The following is a 20201-nucleotide window of genomic DNA, read 5'->3' as shown; positions in this document are numbered from 1 at the left end:
TAGAAATAGACTATTTTGAATAAATGTTTGCAATTTAAATAGGTTTACAATTGCAAGAATTGCTTCATGTTAGAGCATCCAAGCTTGTTTAGCTTGGACAGACTTTTAGATAAAATCTTTTACATTTTATAGAATTGATAACATCTAGAATAAATTAAGCGTGATTAAAACGTTAGTATACATACTTAACTTGGAACATTGTACAAAATTGTTAAACCATTTTTTCCTAACACATCACTTTCTAACTAAACGTTCCAACGAAGCTGGCAGTGCAAGTTAACTGTGCTCGTTACTAGCTCTTCAAACTTCTTCTCAAAGGTATTCTCAAAGCTTATATTATCTGCAGAAGTAATTGCAGAGTAGAAACAATCTCAAAAGGTCAACATTTACTAAGATTTTATGAATAATGAATATAAAACAAGATGTGAGTATATAACCAACAAAGACAAATGTTCTTTCGTTTTTCCTCCGAACCTCAAAATGCTTTTATTCTTAAAAAATTAACTTTTCTTTATATGATCTATTTTATAGTATTTAAATTCAGATTTAGGATTAAGATTACAGCACAGTCTAACAATCTAAACACCAAATAAAAGCCCCTTTTTTTATAAATTGAATTGTATTATATTTTAAAATTTACTTTTTTAAAACAATTTGCATTTTCCTTGCCTCTGTTGAAATAATATTTCATTTTATTTCGTTGAAACTTGATCTTGGCAATCATTTTTAGAAAGGACTCCATTTTTAATATCGTCTTGATATTATATCACTAATTTTTTTTAAATTTAATTAATTTATTTTTTTCCAGCTCTGATTTCAATCATAGCAGCGGTACTGTTTGCCCTGCAGACAGATGACAGGGAAAACGATTTCGTCATTACCAGAGGAGAATCATTCTACATTCAGGTAAACACCAAGTTTTTATCATTTATCAAGCTGAAAATCATCAAAGATAATTGCTGAAAAAGTTTTCTACGCTCTAAAACTAACTTTCTTGGTCAAGAAAAAAATATGCTACAAAAAATGGTCTAAAAATCCATCCTGAGTCCTCCAACCCAATGAAACCTTAGTTTACAGCATTTTCAGAAAATACAGGATTTTACTGTACCATGAGTAAGCTAAGATTCAACCACAATTGCTCCCTTCACCATTTGGCACTTATTGGCATACAAATAGACCTCATATGTGCTCCTGCGAAAAAGAATCAACAGCTAAAGAAAATCACATTATTTAGGCCTGCAGCAAGTACAAGAACGGTAGGGACGAGCTATGGAGGGAAATATTGCATACGAACTCCCCGCTACCAACCATTTAAACACTATACTGACTTACCCAAACATTTGCCCAGACTTATATACGAGGGTCGTTTGAAAAGTCCGTGCAAAAATAAAAACTACTTAATTTTTTGAGGTAAACCTTTTTTATTTTTCAACATAGTCTCCTTTTAGGCTTATATACTTCGTCCAACGCTGCTCTAGTTTGTTGATCCCTTCCGAATAATAGGATTTGTCCAAGTCTGAAAAATAGCCATTCGTTTCTGCAATCACCTCCTCGTTTGAATAAAATCTTTTTCCCGCCAGCCATTTCTTCATATTGGGAAACAAATAGTAGTCCGAGGGAGCCAAGTCTGGAGAATAGGGGGGATGTGAAACGAGTTGGAACCCTATTTCCATTAATTTTGCGACCACAACTGCTGAGGTGTGAGCTGGTGCGTTGTCGTGATGGAAAAGGACTTTTTGTAGGCCAATCGTGGGCGTTTTTTTAGCAGCTCGGTTTTCAAACGGTCCAATAACGATGAATAATATGCACCTGTAATAGTTTTACCCTTTTCCAGATAGTCGATGAGGATTATTCCTTGCGAATCCCAAAAGACAGTCGCCATAATCTTTCCGGCCGAAGGAACGGTCTTCGCCTTTTTTGGCGCAGATTCCCCCTTGGTAACCCATTGTTTAGATTGTTCTTTGGTCTCAGGAGTGTAGTGATGTATCCATGTTTCATCCACAGTGACGAAACGACGCTTTAAGTCCAGCGGATTCTTCTGGAACAGCTGCAAACCGTACTTGCAACACTTCACACGATTTCGTTTTTTGTCAAGCGTGAGCAATCGCGGCACCCATCTTGCGGATAGCTTTGTCATGTCCAAATGTTGATGCAAAATATTATGTACCCGTTCATTCGAGATGCCCACAGCACTAGCAATCTCACGCACCTTCACTCTTCTGTCATCCATCACCATATCATGGATTTTATCAATGATTTCTGGAGTAGTAACCTCAACAGGGCGTCCAGAACGTTCAGCGTCACTTGTGCCCATATGGCCACTCCGAAAATTTTGAAACCACTTATAAACTGTTCTAATCGAAGGTGCAGAGTCACCATAATGTTTATCAAACTTCTCTTTAGTCTCCTGAGGCGTTTTGCCTTTCATAAAGTAGTGTTTAATCAACACACGAAATTCTTTTTCGTCCATTTTTTGAAAATCACTCGACTTCCTCGATTCAAACGAATGCCAAACACAAAGAAATAGACCGATCTGGCTGAAACTTGGTGTGTGTTCTTCCAAGAGATGCTACTAACTAAACATAACCTCGATACGCGCCAGTGGTGCTATCTCTCTGACTTTGCACGGACTTTTCAAACGACCCTCGTAACTACATAATGACAAAATTAAAATTAATACGCTTTCATGAAATCATACTGGCAATGATTTTAAAACTATACATAGTAACAGACAAACCATTCATTTCTGAAAGTCAGACAATCCAAAAACATAATTGAGTAAATGGTGCAATACTTGTGGAAAATAGGGGAAGTCAATAAGTGAGTAAGTCAGGAACGTTTACCTCATAAGGAACTTGAAAGTGAAATCTGCTACAGGTTTGTGAATGTTCAATATATGGAGTTAGCATAAGAGTTCTAAGAATATCTTCTATTGAAGAAATCTGCATTAAAATGCAAGAGCAGCTCAATGGAGACTGGATCTCTCTATCAGAGACATCGCGTCTCTATCGCCAGCCTCCGTTTCCTGGGCGGAGCCTTAAATATCCTCCAGAAATAAGCATGCATTCGTAATTATTGGTCACAAGATGCCATCAAAAAAAAAGAAGATAGAAAGTAGATTGTTCTTACCTTATAGAAAAAAAACAGACACAATGCCTTGCTACGCTACCGTAAAAATAGTTACAAATGGCGTGCGCAGTTTTAATATTAATGTTTAAAATAAAAGTATTGGTAATTAAAATTCAAAAATCGTTCACTGTACAACTCTCAACAATCTTTAAATTGATTTTGTCAAGATTTCTTTATTTATTCTTGCTGTAGTAAATTTCATCTGTTTCTTTAAAATTATTTTCATTTTGCTTATGCCAGCTCAATCTATCGTGAGATAACTTTTATAGTTTTTTTTTATTCTGTTTCAGGTTGTTGTAATTATATTAACATTTCTACTGTTTATTGCATCCATTTATGATCTCCTATTCTCAAGAAGACTGGGTGGTGATCCTACATTGTCGAGTAGAGATCCTACAGGAGAAAATGCCACCACTTACAATAATCCTGGCTTTAAAGAGCGAAAAGGTATTAACTATTTATTATTTATTTACTCTTTTATTGGACATTCGAGTATTTATTTCTTACTTTTGTAATTCTCATTCATTTTTATCAGTTATTTTCATTGTTGTATTATCAAACAAAATTTATTACTCTGACTTTAGTCATGCAATTTTTATTACCCCATTGTGCCATTTAATGAAGTGCCTTGTGTAATTTATAGAATTTTAATAGATGTTTTATTGCCATTTTTTATAGTTTTCAATTTTACTTCTTTTGTTGCTATAATCTACCTTAATTTCTGTTGTAATTTCAATTGAATAAATGGTTAATAATTTTTGCTATATTTTAAATAAATTATTGCGCATTACTTCTGTTAACTTATGAACATAATATTTCTAGGTACTGTATCAATGACTGACGCCAGTGGTAAACCATATGTTCGCGGCAGTTCTAATGGAAGTATGGCTACATTATCGACCACACTATCTTCAAATGGGTCAACAGTAGGATCTTCTGTGACCAGGAGTCCACTTAGATCAAGTTTAAAAAAGCCACGACCGACTACACAACAGAATGCTGGCACAGAACAAGCTGGTTTCGGTATCCAAAATCCAGGATTCAGTGGTAGTTCACCAACACCATCCAGAAATGGTTCTGTTAAAAGAGTAAGAATACAGACTAATAGTACGGCTGTCTGAAAGCGAACATTTTTATAGCCAATATATGATAGCAATTTAATTGCTAAAAAAACCCCCCGGTGTCTAGTGCCAAATAAATTGTTTATTTGGGACTTAATATTTGTTTGATGCTCTTGCTTTTTGGCTTTCCCTGGCCGAATGGTGGGAATTTTGTTGTTAATTATAGTTTTTCTTTAATCTTCATTCCTGGATACACTTCTTGTCTGACAAAATCGCTACCTATTTGAAAATTGAGAAGGCCTGTAAAGGAAATTATTCTAATGAGGCTTCCATTATTAAATTTTACTGTATTTCCCAATTTTACATTACTGTATTACATTTTTATTTTTCATAATCGTCATTAACTTATTCACCTGCTTCTCCTTCTTCTATTCATGAGGTGAAATTATTTCTTGTACTACTTAGTGGTAGTCTACATTATAATTGAATTTATTAAGTCAAACATATTCTTGCCTGATTGCCAGGGAATAAATGATGAGTGGAAATTAATTATTTTCATGAAAATAAAGATTCGTAAAGATGTTTGCTCAACTGTTTTTGGCAATCGAGTTTTTATGGAAAAAGGATTTCCTAATGAGCTGAAAACTAGCCTCGAGTAAATCAAAATAAATTTTACCAAAAAATGATAATCCAAATTTATCAAAAATCGTGTACATTCCTTGAATAACATTGAGCATTTTAAAAATTCCTATGAAGAACATTATGAATTTACGTTATGGTTGTTTTAAAAAAACACATAAAACAAATTTAGCTCCATTGTGGCTCCCCAGGTTATTACTGTAGAAATTTAGTGAAATGATTACAAACAAAATTTATATTAATAATTTTATAAAAAATGGTTTCTTTTTACATCTTAGTGATCCACAAATCATTATTTTGGTTTTTAAAAAACTCATTGAAATCTAAGTGAACAGAATATGTTGGAGTAATTTTTAGGAAGGTTCTCATCGTTTTAAGTTTTTACTAAATTTATTTACAATTAAGCAGGTTGAATAAATTTAAGATTTTCAGAAAATAAAGTTATGGCAGGAATTTTTTAGTGTCATAAATTGAAGGTTCCATTCTTGAACTAGCAAACCAATAAAAAATTGTATGTCAAATAGGCTTCTTAGAGAGTAGTGTCGTATACTTGCCAGGGTTTCTTAGCATTATCGGTTGAAATATATTTAAAGAGTTCCACATCAAATGTTTTTTTGAGCCAAAACATAACATTTGTAAACATGCATAAACATTTTGTTGGCTGTGAGTGAAGAGTTCGTTTCTAAACCATTGCTGCAAACATTTTAACTTCAAAGTTAAAACTGTCACTCATGTGTTGATCTGGCTGTGTTGACAGCGAAAGATGTGTTTACTCCAATATACCCTTCAAGGGGGACTACGATCGCCCGAATGGCTTACGGCCTTGTTGGAAATTTTTCGCCTGCCTCTGGTTTGAGATCTTTCCAAACCATTGCTAAAACTAGGTATGTATGTCATGCATTGTTCGCTGCACTACTGCGGCATTTTGCTATATCTCTTCTGAACAGCCCTAAGACAGCCCTAAGAACGGATTGCTAATTTCAATCTGCTATTTCTTGTTTTGCAAGTTTATATTATTTGCCATGTTGAAGTGATTACCATCCTGCATTACTTGGTTCTGCTTATAACTATTCGAATAAAATATTAATCTTCAGCCAATATATTAACTTTTAATTTTAAAAATTTCAAAACCACTTTCCTCAATCATTTTCAACCAAATTATTTCCTCAACATGAAACCACTTATGTACCTTAATTTGAACCAATTTACACCGCATGAATTCTTTTTTAAAAGAAATTATCCCACTCAAATAGTCCCTTTTTGACTTATTTTTTGAACGTTTCAACACACTTTTTCTCTATTTGGGAAATATTGGATTTTTACTGTTTAAAAAAAAAAAATATATATTAAAATTTTTTCCAAATAGGCATTAGGTGAGGAATGCTGGTTTAGAAAGGGAATAATTTGAAAGAAAGAGATTATTTAAACAGTTATAAAGGACGTAAATAAGGCAGTAAGAAAATTTGTTCACATTAATTGTTATCTAAAAATAACAATAAGTATTTATTTATCATTCGAATGCGTTCAAATTTGGAATATTTATGTATTCGTACACTAGTTTTGTTCGAATCTTTATTAATAATGCTCACCACTGTTCTCTCCACACTGCCCTAACTAATAATTTGTTTTCATTTAATTTCCAACTTAACTGAAGCAAATAAAACACAAATATCTATTTCAGTAATTATTTAATTAAATTTAAATAATAAATGTGCAAAAAATTCATTTTTTAAGTAGTGATAAGTTTAACGTCTATAACTTTATCCAGCAAGAAGTATAAAAATAATTTTATGAACAAATATCTATCAAATATTATTGGCAATAGAGAACAACAAAAAAAGTTTAGTATGGTGCAATTTGTATTTACTAGTGACCTACAGATATTTAAGGTGCAATCATATTTTGTAAATAATTATAAATATATATACATTTTTATTAAGCAGGATTTCTGTGATTTTTTTAAATTGATTTTGTTTTTCTTGTGAGTGTAAAGGATAATTAATTTTTAATTTAGAAACAAAATGCACAATTTGTAAAATGTTTAACTTTAATTTCGTAAAGGTATTTTTGAAGAGTGGCTATTGAAATTTAAAAAATTGTTTTAATTTTTAATATAATAAATTTTCCGAGAAATTTAAAAATTAACCTATAGTTTTCACAAGCAAATACTCTTTGAATTTAAACAAATTATTTTCAGCCAGATTATTAGAATTTTTTTTTAGTAAATTCTATATTTCTTATTTTTTTTCCTATTTCTAAAAATATTTTTGTTGTTTTTCTATAAATTTTATGAAAAAAATATTCTTATATTAATTTATTTGTAAATATTTAATATATTTTTTAGATTTGATCTAAAGATATTCAACATCTCATTAACTTTATTAATTATAACAATATTAAAGAAATAAATTTGTATTTTTAAGGAGTAGATCCATCAGATTTGTGTATAATAATAGAAGATGGAATTAGTTTTTATGATTTACTTGGTTTTAAATTTTAAGTAACAGAAAAAAAAATTATAAATTTACTGGCACAATATATAATTTTGTTATACTTATATTTAAAAGTTTTGCTCAGTGGTATATCAAAAATTAAAATCATATTTTTTAGTTAAATCTTGAAAATGTATAAATAATTACATTAGCTGAAAGGAGGGAAGGGATTAGCTATGAGGTTAGCATACTGGACTCCCACGCGGAGGTCCCGGGTTCGAATCCAGCAGCTGACCCTTAGATTTTCTCTTCCTAGGAGCTTCTTACAGCTCACTGTCCGATGATGTACAGTGTTGTCTGTAACGAGAGAACACTGTCCGGAGGCCGGCAGTGCACTGAAAAAAGCTCCGGGCGCCAATAACCTTAGATGTTGACGCGCCCTAAATCATAAAAAAAAAAAAAATAAAATAATTAGCTGAAAGGAAATGTAACTGATTATTATTTAAGGATGCCAACAGTGCATTAAAATTTGCTCGAAGGATTCTAACCGATGGAATTATCATTACGCATTTTTTTCTTGAAGCTTTTCCGATTTTATGAAAGTTCTTTAATGTTATCTTTTATTATTAAGCAATCTACTTTCTTTCATCCATGATTCGAGATTAATCAAACCTATCGAATAACCGACAGATGCTGAAAAAAAATATCTTTAAAAAAAGAGCAAACATTGAGACTGCCCTTTTACTACTCTGATCTAATCTAGAATCAAAAGCTCACATTACCTTACATAGGCCATAAATATACAGGGTGACCAGAGTTATATGCTCCACCCACTTTTTTTTTAACGGCGGGAAATTTCGAAAAAATAAAAAACACGTATTTAATCATTTCTAGTCTAGTTTATTTTCAGTGATTGACCCATTTTTTTAAACCCCTGTATCTCGAGATACAGCATCCAACTTTTGTTTTTCAAATGGAACGTTATATTTTTTGTTGCATATTTTTATAGTATTTGATCTCCTAAAAACAACAAAAATTTTTTTTTGGAAATCGGTTAGGTTTTTCAAAAGTTATGGTAATTTAAAATATGAAAAACAGATTTCAGTTTACTGACAAAATTATGTAATTTTTTTTTAAAGAATCTGTTCAAACTAGGCACAACCAACGGATAGGCAAGCCAAAACTCTAGACTCCCCACGCTTTGCTTGTAGCAGCACTTGTGGTGGCGAAGTCAAGATCTAGACAGGCTATTCGACGTTCAGGTTGCTTTTTCTACAAACGTTTGGTTGGAGTTATAGGAAATCAACTAATCGGCCCATACTTCTACAGAGAGAACTTAACTGGTGCAAGGTATCTAACTTTTTTTTTCAGAGACATTTTGCCAGTTCCGCTTGAAGATGTTCATCTACAACGCCGGATACATATATATTTTCAACAAGATGGTTGCCCGGCGAGAGTGGTTCGAGGTTAGCTGGGCAGAAATTTCCATTAAAAGTGCGTAAGGACTCATTGTCCCATCCAATGGCCACCTCTATCTCCGGACTTGACCCAAATGGACTATATTTTGTGGGGGATACCTAAAAAAATAAATTGTAAAGTATCCTTAAACCCGTGGCTTCAGTCGATGATCTGAAACGTCGAATTACTCTAGCCTGCCTAGATCTTGACTTCGCCACCATAAGTGCTGCTACAAGCAAAGCGTGGGAGTCCAGAGTTTTGGCTTGCCTATCCGTTGGTTGTGCCCAGTTTGAACAGATTCATTAAAAAAAATAACGTAATTTTGACAGTAAACTGATGTTTTTCATATTTTAAATTACCATAACTTTTGAAAAACCTAACCGATTTCAAAAAAATTTTTTTTGTTGTTTTTAGGAGCTCAAATACTACAAAAATATGCAACAAAAAATATAACGTTCCATTTGAAAAACAAAAGTTGAATGCTGTATCTCGAGATACAGGGGTTTAAAAAAATGGGTCAAACACTGAAAATAAACTAGACTAGAAATGATTAAATACGTGTTTTTTATTTTTTCGAAATTTCCCGCCGTTAAAAAAAAAAGTGGGTGGAGCATATAACTTTGGTCACCCTGTATATTTATGTGCGCCAGAAAGTAATTCACACTTCTATGATTCAATAACTCCACAGTAGAATTTTCTACTTCAGATTATAACAAAAACAATGACTAAATTTATGTTTCTTGAATTGATCTTTCTTGAGATGTCTTCCATTTCTACAATCTCTATTCATTCAGACAGAAATTTCAATATCTGTTAGGTGGAAATGCCGTTAGAAGATGACATTATTTCGTTTTTCGTAATTATATTTTATTTGCAGAAACCCAATATTTACTTGTATCCCCCCCCCCCCAAAAGTAATTACCTCAATCATTTATTATTTTGATTTAGAAATTTAAGTCATAAGGCTCAGATAAGCTAGGAAAGAACAGCAAGAAATAACGGTCTTGGAAAATAGTAGACTTTAAAAAAAAAATGTAATAATGAGAATCCTAAATTTTAAAAAGTAAATAGTAGTATTTATGAAATAAATTTGTCTTCCGTTGTGATATAAATTTAACTAAAACGAAATTAGAACAACTTCTTATTAATATCTCAAAAATATCACAAGTACCTGTGATTTAAAAATATATACAATATATTTTTTTTGAGAAAAATTTATTAATTTTCTCATATGAAAAACAAGTTTTTCCGTCCACTTTTTTCGTTTTCAATGAGAGCTGTAATAGAATATTTTTTAAAAATATTTTATGTGAGTCGTGTAAATTTATTTATATCAAGTAATTGTTACTTTAAAATCTGTATTATAATATATATTTGGAAAGAAATATATGCGTTTTATTATTTTGTGAAAGGGGTCGAGAACGAACTGGGTAAACTTTTTATTGCCTTGAGTTTTTGTCCAAAAATAAACTTATTTTTAGAAATCATATTTACTCCTATCTATTCAACAAAATATATTTTTTAAGGCAGGCTTTTTCTGTTTCAGAGATTCTTATTTTGTTTAAACGTAACTTAGAATCGTCGATTGTGATTGAATCAAGAAAATTGAACATGTAATTGAAAATCATATTAATAACAATAAAAATTTAATTTACTTCCACTTCTTACTAACAAATTCTTTTAATTGTAAAGAAAGATCGCTGCTGTTGCGATGACGCGGAGATCTCTTGGTAAAAAGGGAAAAGAGGGTCCAAAGTGTGGAGAGACTTACAAGGACACGGATTGAGATGGAGGGTTTTTCTTGATAAAGAGAAACTAGAGGAAAAATGAAAAACACTGCAACTTGAATGGGAATCATTGTCTGACAGTTGACAGAAAGAAGTTGTATTCGTTTTTTACTGCCCTTGAACACCAAGAAAAATGAATATTTGTCTTCTATCATTATTAAGGTTGAACTTAAAAAAGTAGTCAGTATTAACAATAAGGATCTTCGTTAATGCAGATATCAAAATTTGTTAATTCTAAAACTGATTATGCAAATGCAAACACCCATCAATTTCCCTAGCTATTTTAAAAACCAATACAGTAGTTTTTAATTGATCAAGTAGGTATATGCTTTGGGAAACCTCTCACCTCAGGTAGGTATAAAAGTAAGCTTCAAGCATAGATTCTTATAAAACACTTTTAGTTTCTCTTAATTCAGACTTTACACCAGTTAACAGAGAGAACTTCAGCACCTTACGATGAGTAAAATCGAGATATAAATTTCTTCACGGCAGAAGAATAAAATTTTACGCTCCAGGTATTAATATCCTGGACGTTATAACATCTTCAATTGTTGTTGCTGAAGAAAATCTAAGAGAGAGTGGCGAGTGGGCGTCCTAGACGCCTGTTTGAATAGCAGTGAAAAATAAAATTTCTAAGGTTGCAGTATTTTCTTTATTTCCTTTATATAAATTTTTCTATTACTTTTTTCAATCAATTGATTCATACAATTATTTTCTCTTACAATAACTATTTAATTTAGATTTAACAATGATTATCCAAATAGTATATGTACTATAATGTGATAAATTTATTGTTAAATTCAGTCTAAAAATAATGTTGAAATTTTTAAAGTTATAAATTATCATATCTAAAAAGTACTGTCGATACTTTAAGAAGAAGCTTGAAAATTACTTGTCCCATAGTCAATTAGTTTTTAAACCTGCATTGGGACAGGTTTAGAATTGTACATCATATTAAAGTATAATAGTTTAGGGTAGGTAGATACTTTCACCTGTCAGCCATTTTTTAAATAACTCAAATCAGGCTTTACCCAATCTTCAATGTGGAAAAGCTAGTAACTAAAATTTCAATGTAGAATATTGACGAAACTAGTATTTCCACTTTGAAGATTGGGTAAAGCCAGATTTGAGTTATTTTAAAAATGGCACACAGGTAAAAGATTCCTCCTACACTAAACTATTCTACTTTAATATGATGTACAATTCAATTGAAATGCGTAAATGATCAGTAATTACGAGCTAAAAATTCATTGGAAAGAATATTGACGAAACTAGCTTATCCACTCTGAAGATTGGGTAAAGGCTGATTTGAGTTACTTTAAAAATGGCACACAGGTAAAAGATTCCTCCTACACTAAACTATTCTACTTTAATATGATGTACAATTCAATTGAAATGCGTAAATGATCAGTAATTACGAGCTAAAAATTCATTGGAAAGAATATTGACGAAACTAGCTTATCCACTCTGAAGATTGGGTAAAGGCTGATTTGAGTTACTTTAAAAATGGCACACAGGTAAAAGATTCCTCCTACACTAAACTATTCTACTTTAATATGATGTACAATTCAATTGAAATGCGTAAATGATCAGTAATTACGAGCTAAAAATTCATTGGAAAGAATATTGACGAAACTAGCTTATCCACTCTGAAGATTGGGTAAAGGCTGATTTGAGTTACTTTAAAAATGGCACACAGGTAAAAGATTCCTCCTACACTAAACTATTCTACTTTAATATGATGTACAATTCAATTGAAATGCGTAAATGATCAGTAATTACGAGCTAAAAATTCATTGGAAAGAATATTGACGAAACTAGCTTATCCACTCTGAAGATTGGGTAAAGGCTGATTTGAGTTACTTTAAAAATGGCACACAGGTAAAAGATTCCTCCTACACTAAACTATTCTACTTTAATATGATGTACAATTCAATTGAAATGCGTAAATGATCAGTAATTACGAGCTAAAAATTCATTGGAAAGAATATTGACGAAACTAGCTTATCCACTCTGAAGATTGGGTAAAGGCTGATTTGAGTTACTTTAAAAATGGCACACAGGTAAAAGATTCCTCCTACACTAAACTATTCTACTTTAATATGATGTACAATTCAATTGAAATGCGTAAATGATCAGTAATTACGAGCTAAAAATTCATTGGAAAGAATATTGACGAAACTAGCTTATCCACTCTGAAGATTGGGTAAAGGCTGATTTGAGTTACTTTAAAAATGGGACACAGGTAAAAGATTCCTCCTACACTAAACTATTCTACTTTAATATGATGTACAATTCAATTGAAATGCGTAAATGATCAGTAATTACGAGATAAAATTTCATTATGAAAGAATATTAACGTAACTAGCTTATCCACTCTGAAGATTGGGTAAAGGCTGATTTGAGTTACTTTAAAAATGGGACACAGGTAAAAGATTCCTCCTACACTAAACTATTCTACTTTAATATGATGTACAATTCAATTGAAATGCGTAAATGATCAGTAATTACGAGATAAAATTTCATTATGAAAGAATATTAACGTAACTAGGTTTTCCACTTTAAAGCTTACATATGAAACAATTTCACTGCAAGATTAAGATCTTACTGCTAACGTAGAATTATGGGAAATGAAGATTTTCTACAAATATTAACTTAAAAGATAAAATTATTTCGTAGGTTCATGGAAATTCGCCAGGTATATAGGTAGGTAATAGGTTAAGTAGTTATTTCGGATTTTCTTAGAAACTGCTTCAAAGATTTTGTTCAAACTTTGTGAACTTCTTATTTAGGCAATGTTACATAAATTATATTGAAATCCATTTTCTGAAATTTTATTTTGAGACCACTTTTGGAGTACATAGCTGTAGGTCTAACTTGTAAACTAGCATTTAAATAAAATATTACGTTTTACTACTAATTTATTATTAAACATTACCTATTATTTTATTAAAATTCCAAATTTCAAGAAAATCTTTCGAGCAGATTTTCAAGAATTAGCAAAAGAAGGTCAGAAGTTTAGGTGCTCATTTTTGCCTTAAAAAACAATTTCTAGTGAAAAATCAATTTTTTAACAATTTATTCAACTTAATCATTTAAAATTTTAACATTTTTTAAAAGGAAATAATCAGTATTTTTAATTTTTAATTGGAACTACTTTTTGTATTCTTCCGCACGACCACGTGCTTTATACGTGACGTCATAAAGTAGTCCCAAATTAATTATTTAAAAAAGACTTTGAAAAAATTATTACTGTGGGAAAATCATTTTTTTTTATCTAAATTAACTTATTATTTATCAAATGTAATCAGAATTTTGCTTAAATTTGATTTTATAAAAAAAATGTAAGTTCAAATATGGCGACTAACGGTTTTTGCAGTCAGTTGCAATTCAGCTCCCGACCAGTGAGCATCGATGTAGTTCATGTAAGTAACTTTTTATTCTTTTTTAAATTAAATTCAATGAAATTTGTTTTAAAATTAAATTAGTGATACAACTAAATTAAATTTATAGAGTTTTATTTATTTTTTTTACTAAAAAATTAAAAAAATAGAATTAGCACGTGGTCGACCAATGAATCTTGCATGCCTGAGCAAGCAATAATTCGTATTTCTTTTATTAATTTTCTGTTTCATTTTATAAATTTTTACATTTTAACTTGAAATTAATTTTTATTATTATTTTAAATAATTTTTTTTTTAATCTGTGGTAATTTCTAAAATTCTTTTCAGATAAGTACATTTAAATTATTATTTTTGAATTAATTTGTGCTTAGGTTTTGTTAACTAGAACAAAATTATCAATAGTCTGAATTATGAAGCAAGGTCACCCAGAACAGCCGATGGTCTTTAACTACCTTGAACTGAATACCGTGAGTTAAGTAAATTTTAGACAAAAACAAGTAAGTAATAACACTTGTAACTTATTATATTATTTAGTAAGAACTGCAAAGTTAAAATTTTTAATAGAAATTCAAATAGTTTAAACTAAAAAGAATTAATGAAATGATTGAAGGATTCAAGTGAAACATGGCTACAATCTACAATTTTTTAGTTTGGGAAGTTTAAATTTAGATTTTACACGAAATTATGTAGCCATACGGTTAGATATTCTAGGATAACTTACAGTTTAACTGTGTATATAAAAATAAAAAAATGAATTACTCATCGAAACTGCAAATCTTAAAACATTCACAATTTTTAAAAACAATCGATATTTTAAGTTTGTACTTAGCATTAATATTGAAACTAATCCATATACCTTATTGTGAAAATCGGTGTAGATAGAGGTTTTTGGGGAGCAAAAACTGATCTCTACCTCCTCGAGGTGCTCCCCGGGCAACTACTCCCGGGAGTAGGCTAACAGAGACAGTACACTTTTCTAACTTATTAAATTAATTTTTTTTCCAAATTTAATTAATCTTTATAAGTACAAAGGTATATAAAGAATATAAAAGTGTTATCTGATGCTGTATCGAGAACGTTTGAGATATCTATATCAAAACTAGCTTAAAAAAATAAACTTCTGCTGCTACAGTTAACCATATCTTAGGAATCTCAATGGATTGCTAAAGTATCTAGTTTATAAGTTAGGTTAAGCTTAGTTTTAAGGTGGGCAGTATGCCCCTGCAATAAGAGAAGAAACCATATCTTAAGAAACTCAATGGACGGCTGAAGTATTTAGTTTATAAGTTAGCTTACTTTTAAGTTGGTGCAGTATGGCCCTTCCAAATCAGAAGAAACCATATCTTAGGAATCTCAATGGAGCGCTAATGTATCTAGTTTATAAGTTAGGTTAAGCTTAGTTTTAAGGTGGGCAGTATGCCCCTGCAATAAGAGAAGAAACCATATCTTAAGAATCTCAATGGATCGCTAAAGTATCTAGTTTATAAGTTAGGTTAAGCTTAGTTTTAAGGTGGGCAGTATGCCCCTGCAATAAGAGAAGAAACCATATCTTTGGAATCTCAATGGAGCGCTGAAGTATTTAGTTTATAAGTTAACTTAGTTTTAAGTTGGTGCAGTATCCATCCTTCATCTCAGAAGGAAAGAATATCTTCGGAATCCCAATAGTGGATCTGACATTAGTTGATAAGTAGTTTTTTAAGGAAATTGTTTGGAACAAATCGTTTAATTACTTGCATATCGACTAAAACAGTAATTTCAGTGCACGACATCTAATAAAAACACATCTGAAGTGAACACTTTAATTTTGTTTTGCTGTCTATTAAAGTGCTCTTGAAGCATAGGTGTATGTTTAAATTTCGCTTGTATTTTTTTTGTACACTTAGCATTGTTGGTGCAAATAAAGGACTTTGTTTCTTTTGGAACAGATAGAGTACTTTTCCTGGCAATATATTCTTATTAATTTATCTGGGTTTTAATCCTAAGGTAAAGGTTGTATTTAGGTAAAAGAGTGACATTGATTAGAAAGAGGAAACTGTTGAATAGGTTTGATTGCGTTCGCTGGTTATTGGGAATCTTGTCGAGAAGGTTTTATTTCAAATTCGTCCAAGGACAGGTGATTTTTCCTAATTATTATTGATAGCATTCTCAAAGGAGTCTTGATTGTTTCTGTAATAATAGGTTCGCAGTCAGTCCAATCTTTAGGAGTTTTATTATTAATAATTGATTCACTTACTTTTACAAATTTCTATTATAATCTTGGGTTTCAATAATAATTATTATTCCATTTATTTTTCATTTTCATATTTAACTAATATGGTGTAATTAACAGCATGATAATAGTGCATGAATAACTTAAATCATTTCACTAATTGCATGTGCACTAATCACTTAAATGAATACTTGGAATTATAATTATTTAAAACATTTTAGTGGTAACTATTTATGTTTTTCTTTGACTTTTTAAGGCCAACTGTGAATCAATTGTACAGACCTATAAAATATTGTATTAGATTTATTTCAGATACACATTCTGCGCAACACTTCGTGACAAGAAACGCTAGTTCCGATTTTACACATTACACGTTTCAGTTGTTTTTTATTTGTTGTTTTTAGGTTGATTTGTTTAATTTTAGGCTGAGGTTTCTGTTGTTAATCGTCTTCTTGTTGTATCTTGAATTTCGTTTTCTTTGTTTGTTTTGCAGACTTGGTTTTCTTCAAGTCTGTATCTTTTTGTACGTCCAAAAACCCTTCTTTTCCGAACGCCTTTCTGATTATCCCTCCCTCTTTCCCAAATTGCCCTATCCTATACATAACCTAGAAATCTAGGTTTATGTCATTCTAGTCACTGGTCTATGCAGGCCGATCTCCCTGTATTTCCGTCAGTCACTAAATGATTTCTTAACCCTATTCCCTTATCCTCCAATTTTCCCCAAACCCATTTTTCCGAACTCCATTATCTGGAGTACTATGTTACCGTATGCCTGCTTAAAAGACCAACTAGGATGCGGATGTGGGTAGAATTGCGTTCTCAGGGAAGCGAAAACTGATCTCTACCTCCTCGAGGTGCTCCCCGGGCAACTACTCCCGGGAGTAGGCTAACAGAGACAGTACACTTTTCTAACTTATTAAATTAATTTTTTTTCCAAATTTAATTAATCTTTATAAATACAAAGGTATATAAAGAATATAAAAGTGTTATCTGGTGCTGTATCGAGAACTTTTGGGATATCGATATCAAAACTAGCTTAAAAAAATAAACTTCTACTGCTCCAGTTCGAACTTGAAATAAAACTAATAAGATCTCGTCAAGTTATTTCTTCTTCTCCAGCAAACGGGCGGAATTTTTTCAACTTTTTCTTGCATTGATGTCTTCTTATGACTTAAATTTGTCGTTTACCTTTTATGATCGAAATTTAAATTGACTAGCAAAAATCTATTGCCAGCTAAATATACAATTTTTTGTACTAATCTAGGAATCAGGGTTCGTTATAAATCAATAATGGTTTATTTACAAAACAAGTAAAAGTGATAAACATAAAAATATATACATAGCGATACTTCATGGCAGAATAAACATTCTGGCCTGACAGAATTAAAGAAGGCCTTTCGTTAGTTTAAGTCTAGATTAATCAGTGACGTTTCACAGAAATAACATTTTGGTTTACCTAACAAATTAAACTATTCATGTTCCAATAATTAGTTTTAAGTATAGTTAAGATAATAATTAAGATCAAGGATAATGAAGAACGTCAATGATAATGAAGATGAGGTACCTAGCTTTGATGAGGAAACCAACAAGTTTAAATGCTACTTAGTTATAAGTTAGTTTTAAATAACACTAATTCCAAGCTGTGTTGAGGAAACATAACTTCGTTGAGTTAAGTTAGTTTTAAGGTATTTTAAGTTTGTACATTTCATTATAAAAAAAAAAGATATCTTACTCTTTTTCTCCCTAATCCTCTTTACATTAAACACCAGTATGATATTAAATTGTACGACCAAGGACAAAGCAGCTATGATATGGAAACCAAAAATCATTAATACAAATTAAGTAAGTAAGAAGGTATAGAAGTGAGCCAAATCCTGACTCTCAGTGAAGTGGAAGTCAAGCATCGTTTTAAAATAATTAATTTAGTAAATTTATAGCTATAACTGTGTTGCAGTGATGTGAAAACAAAACAATTTTGTTAGTTTTAGAAAAAAGCTTAAATTAGTTTTGGAACCTATTTTTGTTTAGTTGTAAGTTATAAGTTAGTTTAAGGAAATGCTAATTCCAAGGAAACTAAATATCATTTAAGTGCTAATTTAAAATTTAATTCTTTAAGAAGATGGGATGTGGAAACAACTCATAATTTAAGTGTTAGATAGTTATAAGTTAGTTTTAAGAAAACGCTAATGCTGTGATGAGGAAACCAACAATAGTTCATTAGTTTCAAATAATAGTTATAATTCTGAAGCAGTGGTGTGAAAACCAATATTTTTTTTAATCGTAATTTAGTTAGTAAGATAGTTTTATAAGAGAGTTATAATCTATATGAGGTGATGTGAATACCAAACAATAGTTCAAACGTATATTAAGTTAGTTAGTTTATTTACTCTTATGTAAGTATAATCCAGAAGCTGTGATGTGAAAACTATTACAAGAAGTTATATGATTCGAAGCCGTGACTACTTTGATGTCTGATGTGAGCTATAAAAATATATAATGGTATCTACATTTTAAAAATGGGAAAATAAATAAAGGATTTCTTATAATGATTAAATTCTTATCCAGGTAAAAAAACTTAGTTTTAAGAATTAGTTTTAATGAGGCTGGGAATTCCTTTAAATGATGATGTTATGGATTGGCAAAATGGATGTGGATGAAGAAGTGGAATTTAAATAGACCTACAAATATTTTGGATGTAATATTAGAAGGCTTAGCGGACAACGGAGAAAAGAATTTGTTCTACACATTTGGTGTTTGTTGGAATCAGTTCTTTCATTGTCGCAAAATCTTATGGTTGATGTTTTTCTCTATTCTTTATTTTATTAAAATGTTGATTAGATTTATTGCTGCTTGTATATTCTCGCTTTTTCATGCCAAAATTCTTAGTGAATCTTTCCCTTGAGTGTTAGGAAATAATTATTGAAACAGACTCTATCATAAGTATCAATATAAACTGATAGATGGCACTAGTTTTAGTTACAGTATTAGTTGTAGTTAAGTTTCATTAAAGCATTAGTTTGAGTAGCTATAGAATTAAGTATAAGTTATAGAAGTAGGTATATTTTTAAGAATTAGTTTTAGAAGTAGGTATAGTTTTAAGAATTAGATTTAATAGTAGGTATAGTTTTAAGAATTAGATATAGAAGTAGATATAGTTTTAAGCCCATTTTAACGCTATCATATCAGTTTACATTCAATGAAAAAGTTCAGGTGTTGTTAAATTTAGTATTCAAATTAATATCTAAGATAACTGAATTTAATGCTAACTTCCAGACATGCAATTTTGTTCTTTTATTCCTCTAAAACTATCTGCACCTTACGCTTCTTTGCACGTTAATAAAAAAATAATTGCTATCTAAGAGACATAATTCTTCTAGGGTTCACAAATACGGTACATTTTAAAAGTATGGTACCATACTCTAATATCCGGGCGACTAAATTATTTAAGAAATATCTGTGGAGAATAAAACGGTACGTACGGGTTCTGGTGATATTAGTATTGGCGGGGCGGGTCTTCTCGGCAATGATAAAATCGGATATCCGGTTATTTCGATAATCCGTGATCAGCGCTTAAAAGATTATTCGGCGCGGAGCGTGTTCGGTAAATAATAGGGCGTGGTAAACGGAACTAAATCGGTTAGCGGTGTATTTTGATTTTATGTGATCTCTAGAACAATTAGAATTGACATATTATGACCGAACAATAAATTAGCTGTTGTTAATGTGCCAAGCAGAACTGGGCGCAGAGCATGTGTGAGTTCTAATTTAATGAAATTGCTTGTCTAGCCATTGCTTACTTTTATTTAAATATAATCTTCAAAATAATATGAAAAGTGGAAATTTTTGAGTTAGAAGTTGGTTTGTTATCTTGTTGTAAGTAGGCGTTCACAGATGTAGCCATTAGATGTTTGATGGACACCAGATTTCTGATTATCAAGTAGGTTGCACTAAGTATGTTAGACAGTTACTTTCGTTATGTAGGTAGAGTATGGAAGTAAAGCTGTTTGCAGTTTTATGTTTCTTTGAGGTTCGTTGGTTCATAGATTCTTTGTAGCCTGTTATTTCTGTTGTGCAGCTAGAAC

General features: G+C 31.0%; 1 protein-coding gene across 1 annotated transcript in view; it reads left to right on the top strand.

Annotated features, from left to right (window-relative positions):
* Positions 1 to 9623, top strand: part of LOC141460260 (uncharacterized) — a 177114-nt gene extending 167491 nt beyond the window's left edge. The window contains exons 4-6 of the mRNA XM_074140096.1: positions 809 to 906; positions 3420 to 3576; positions 3952 to 9623. Of these exons, the coding sequence (XP_073996197.1) occupies positions 809 to 906; positions 3420 to 3576; positions 3952 to 4250 (554 nt within the window). The 3' untranslated portion in view covers positions 4251 to 9623. The remainder of the gene's footprint in view (positions 1 to 808; positions 907 to 3419; positions 3577 to 3951) is intronic.
* Positions 9624 to 20201: the final 10578 nt, after the last annotated feature.

Source organism: Rhodnius prolixus, unplaced genomic scaffold (assembly GCF_049639745.1).
Source record: "Rhodnius prolixus isolate KJV_2025 unplaced genomic scaffold, Rpr scaffold_6, whole genome shotgun sequence".
Classification (NCBI taxonomy): Eukaryota; Metazoa; Arthropoda; class Insecta; order Hemiptera; family Reduviidae; genus Rhodnius; species Rhodnius prolixus.
Note: the sequence above shows the minus strand (reverse complement) of the source record. Positions and strands in the feature narration are given on the sequence as shown.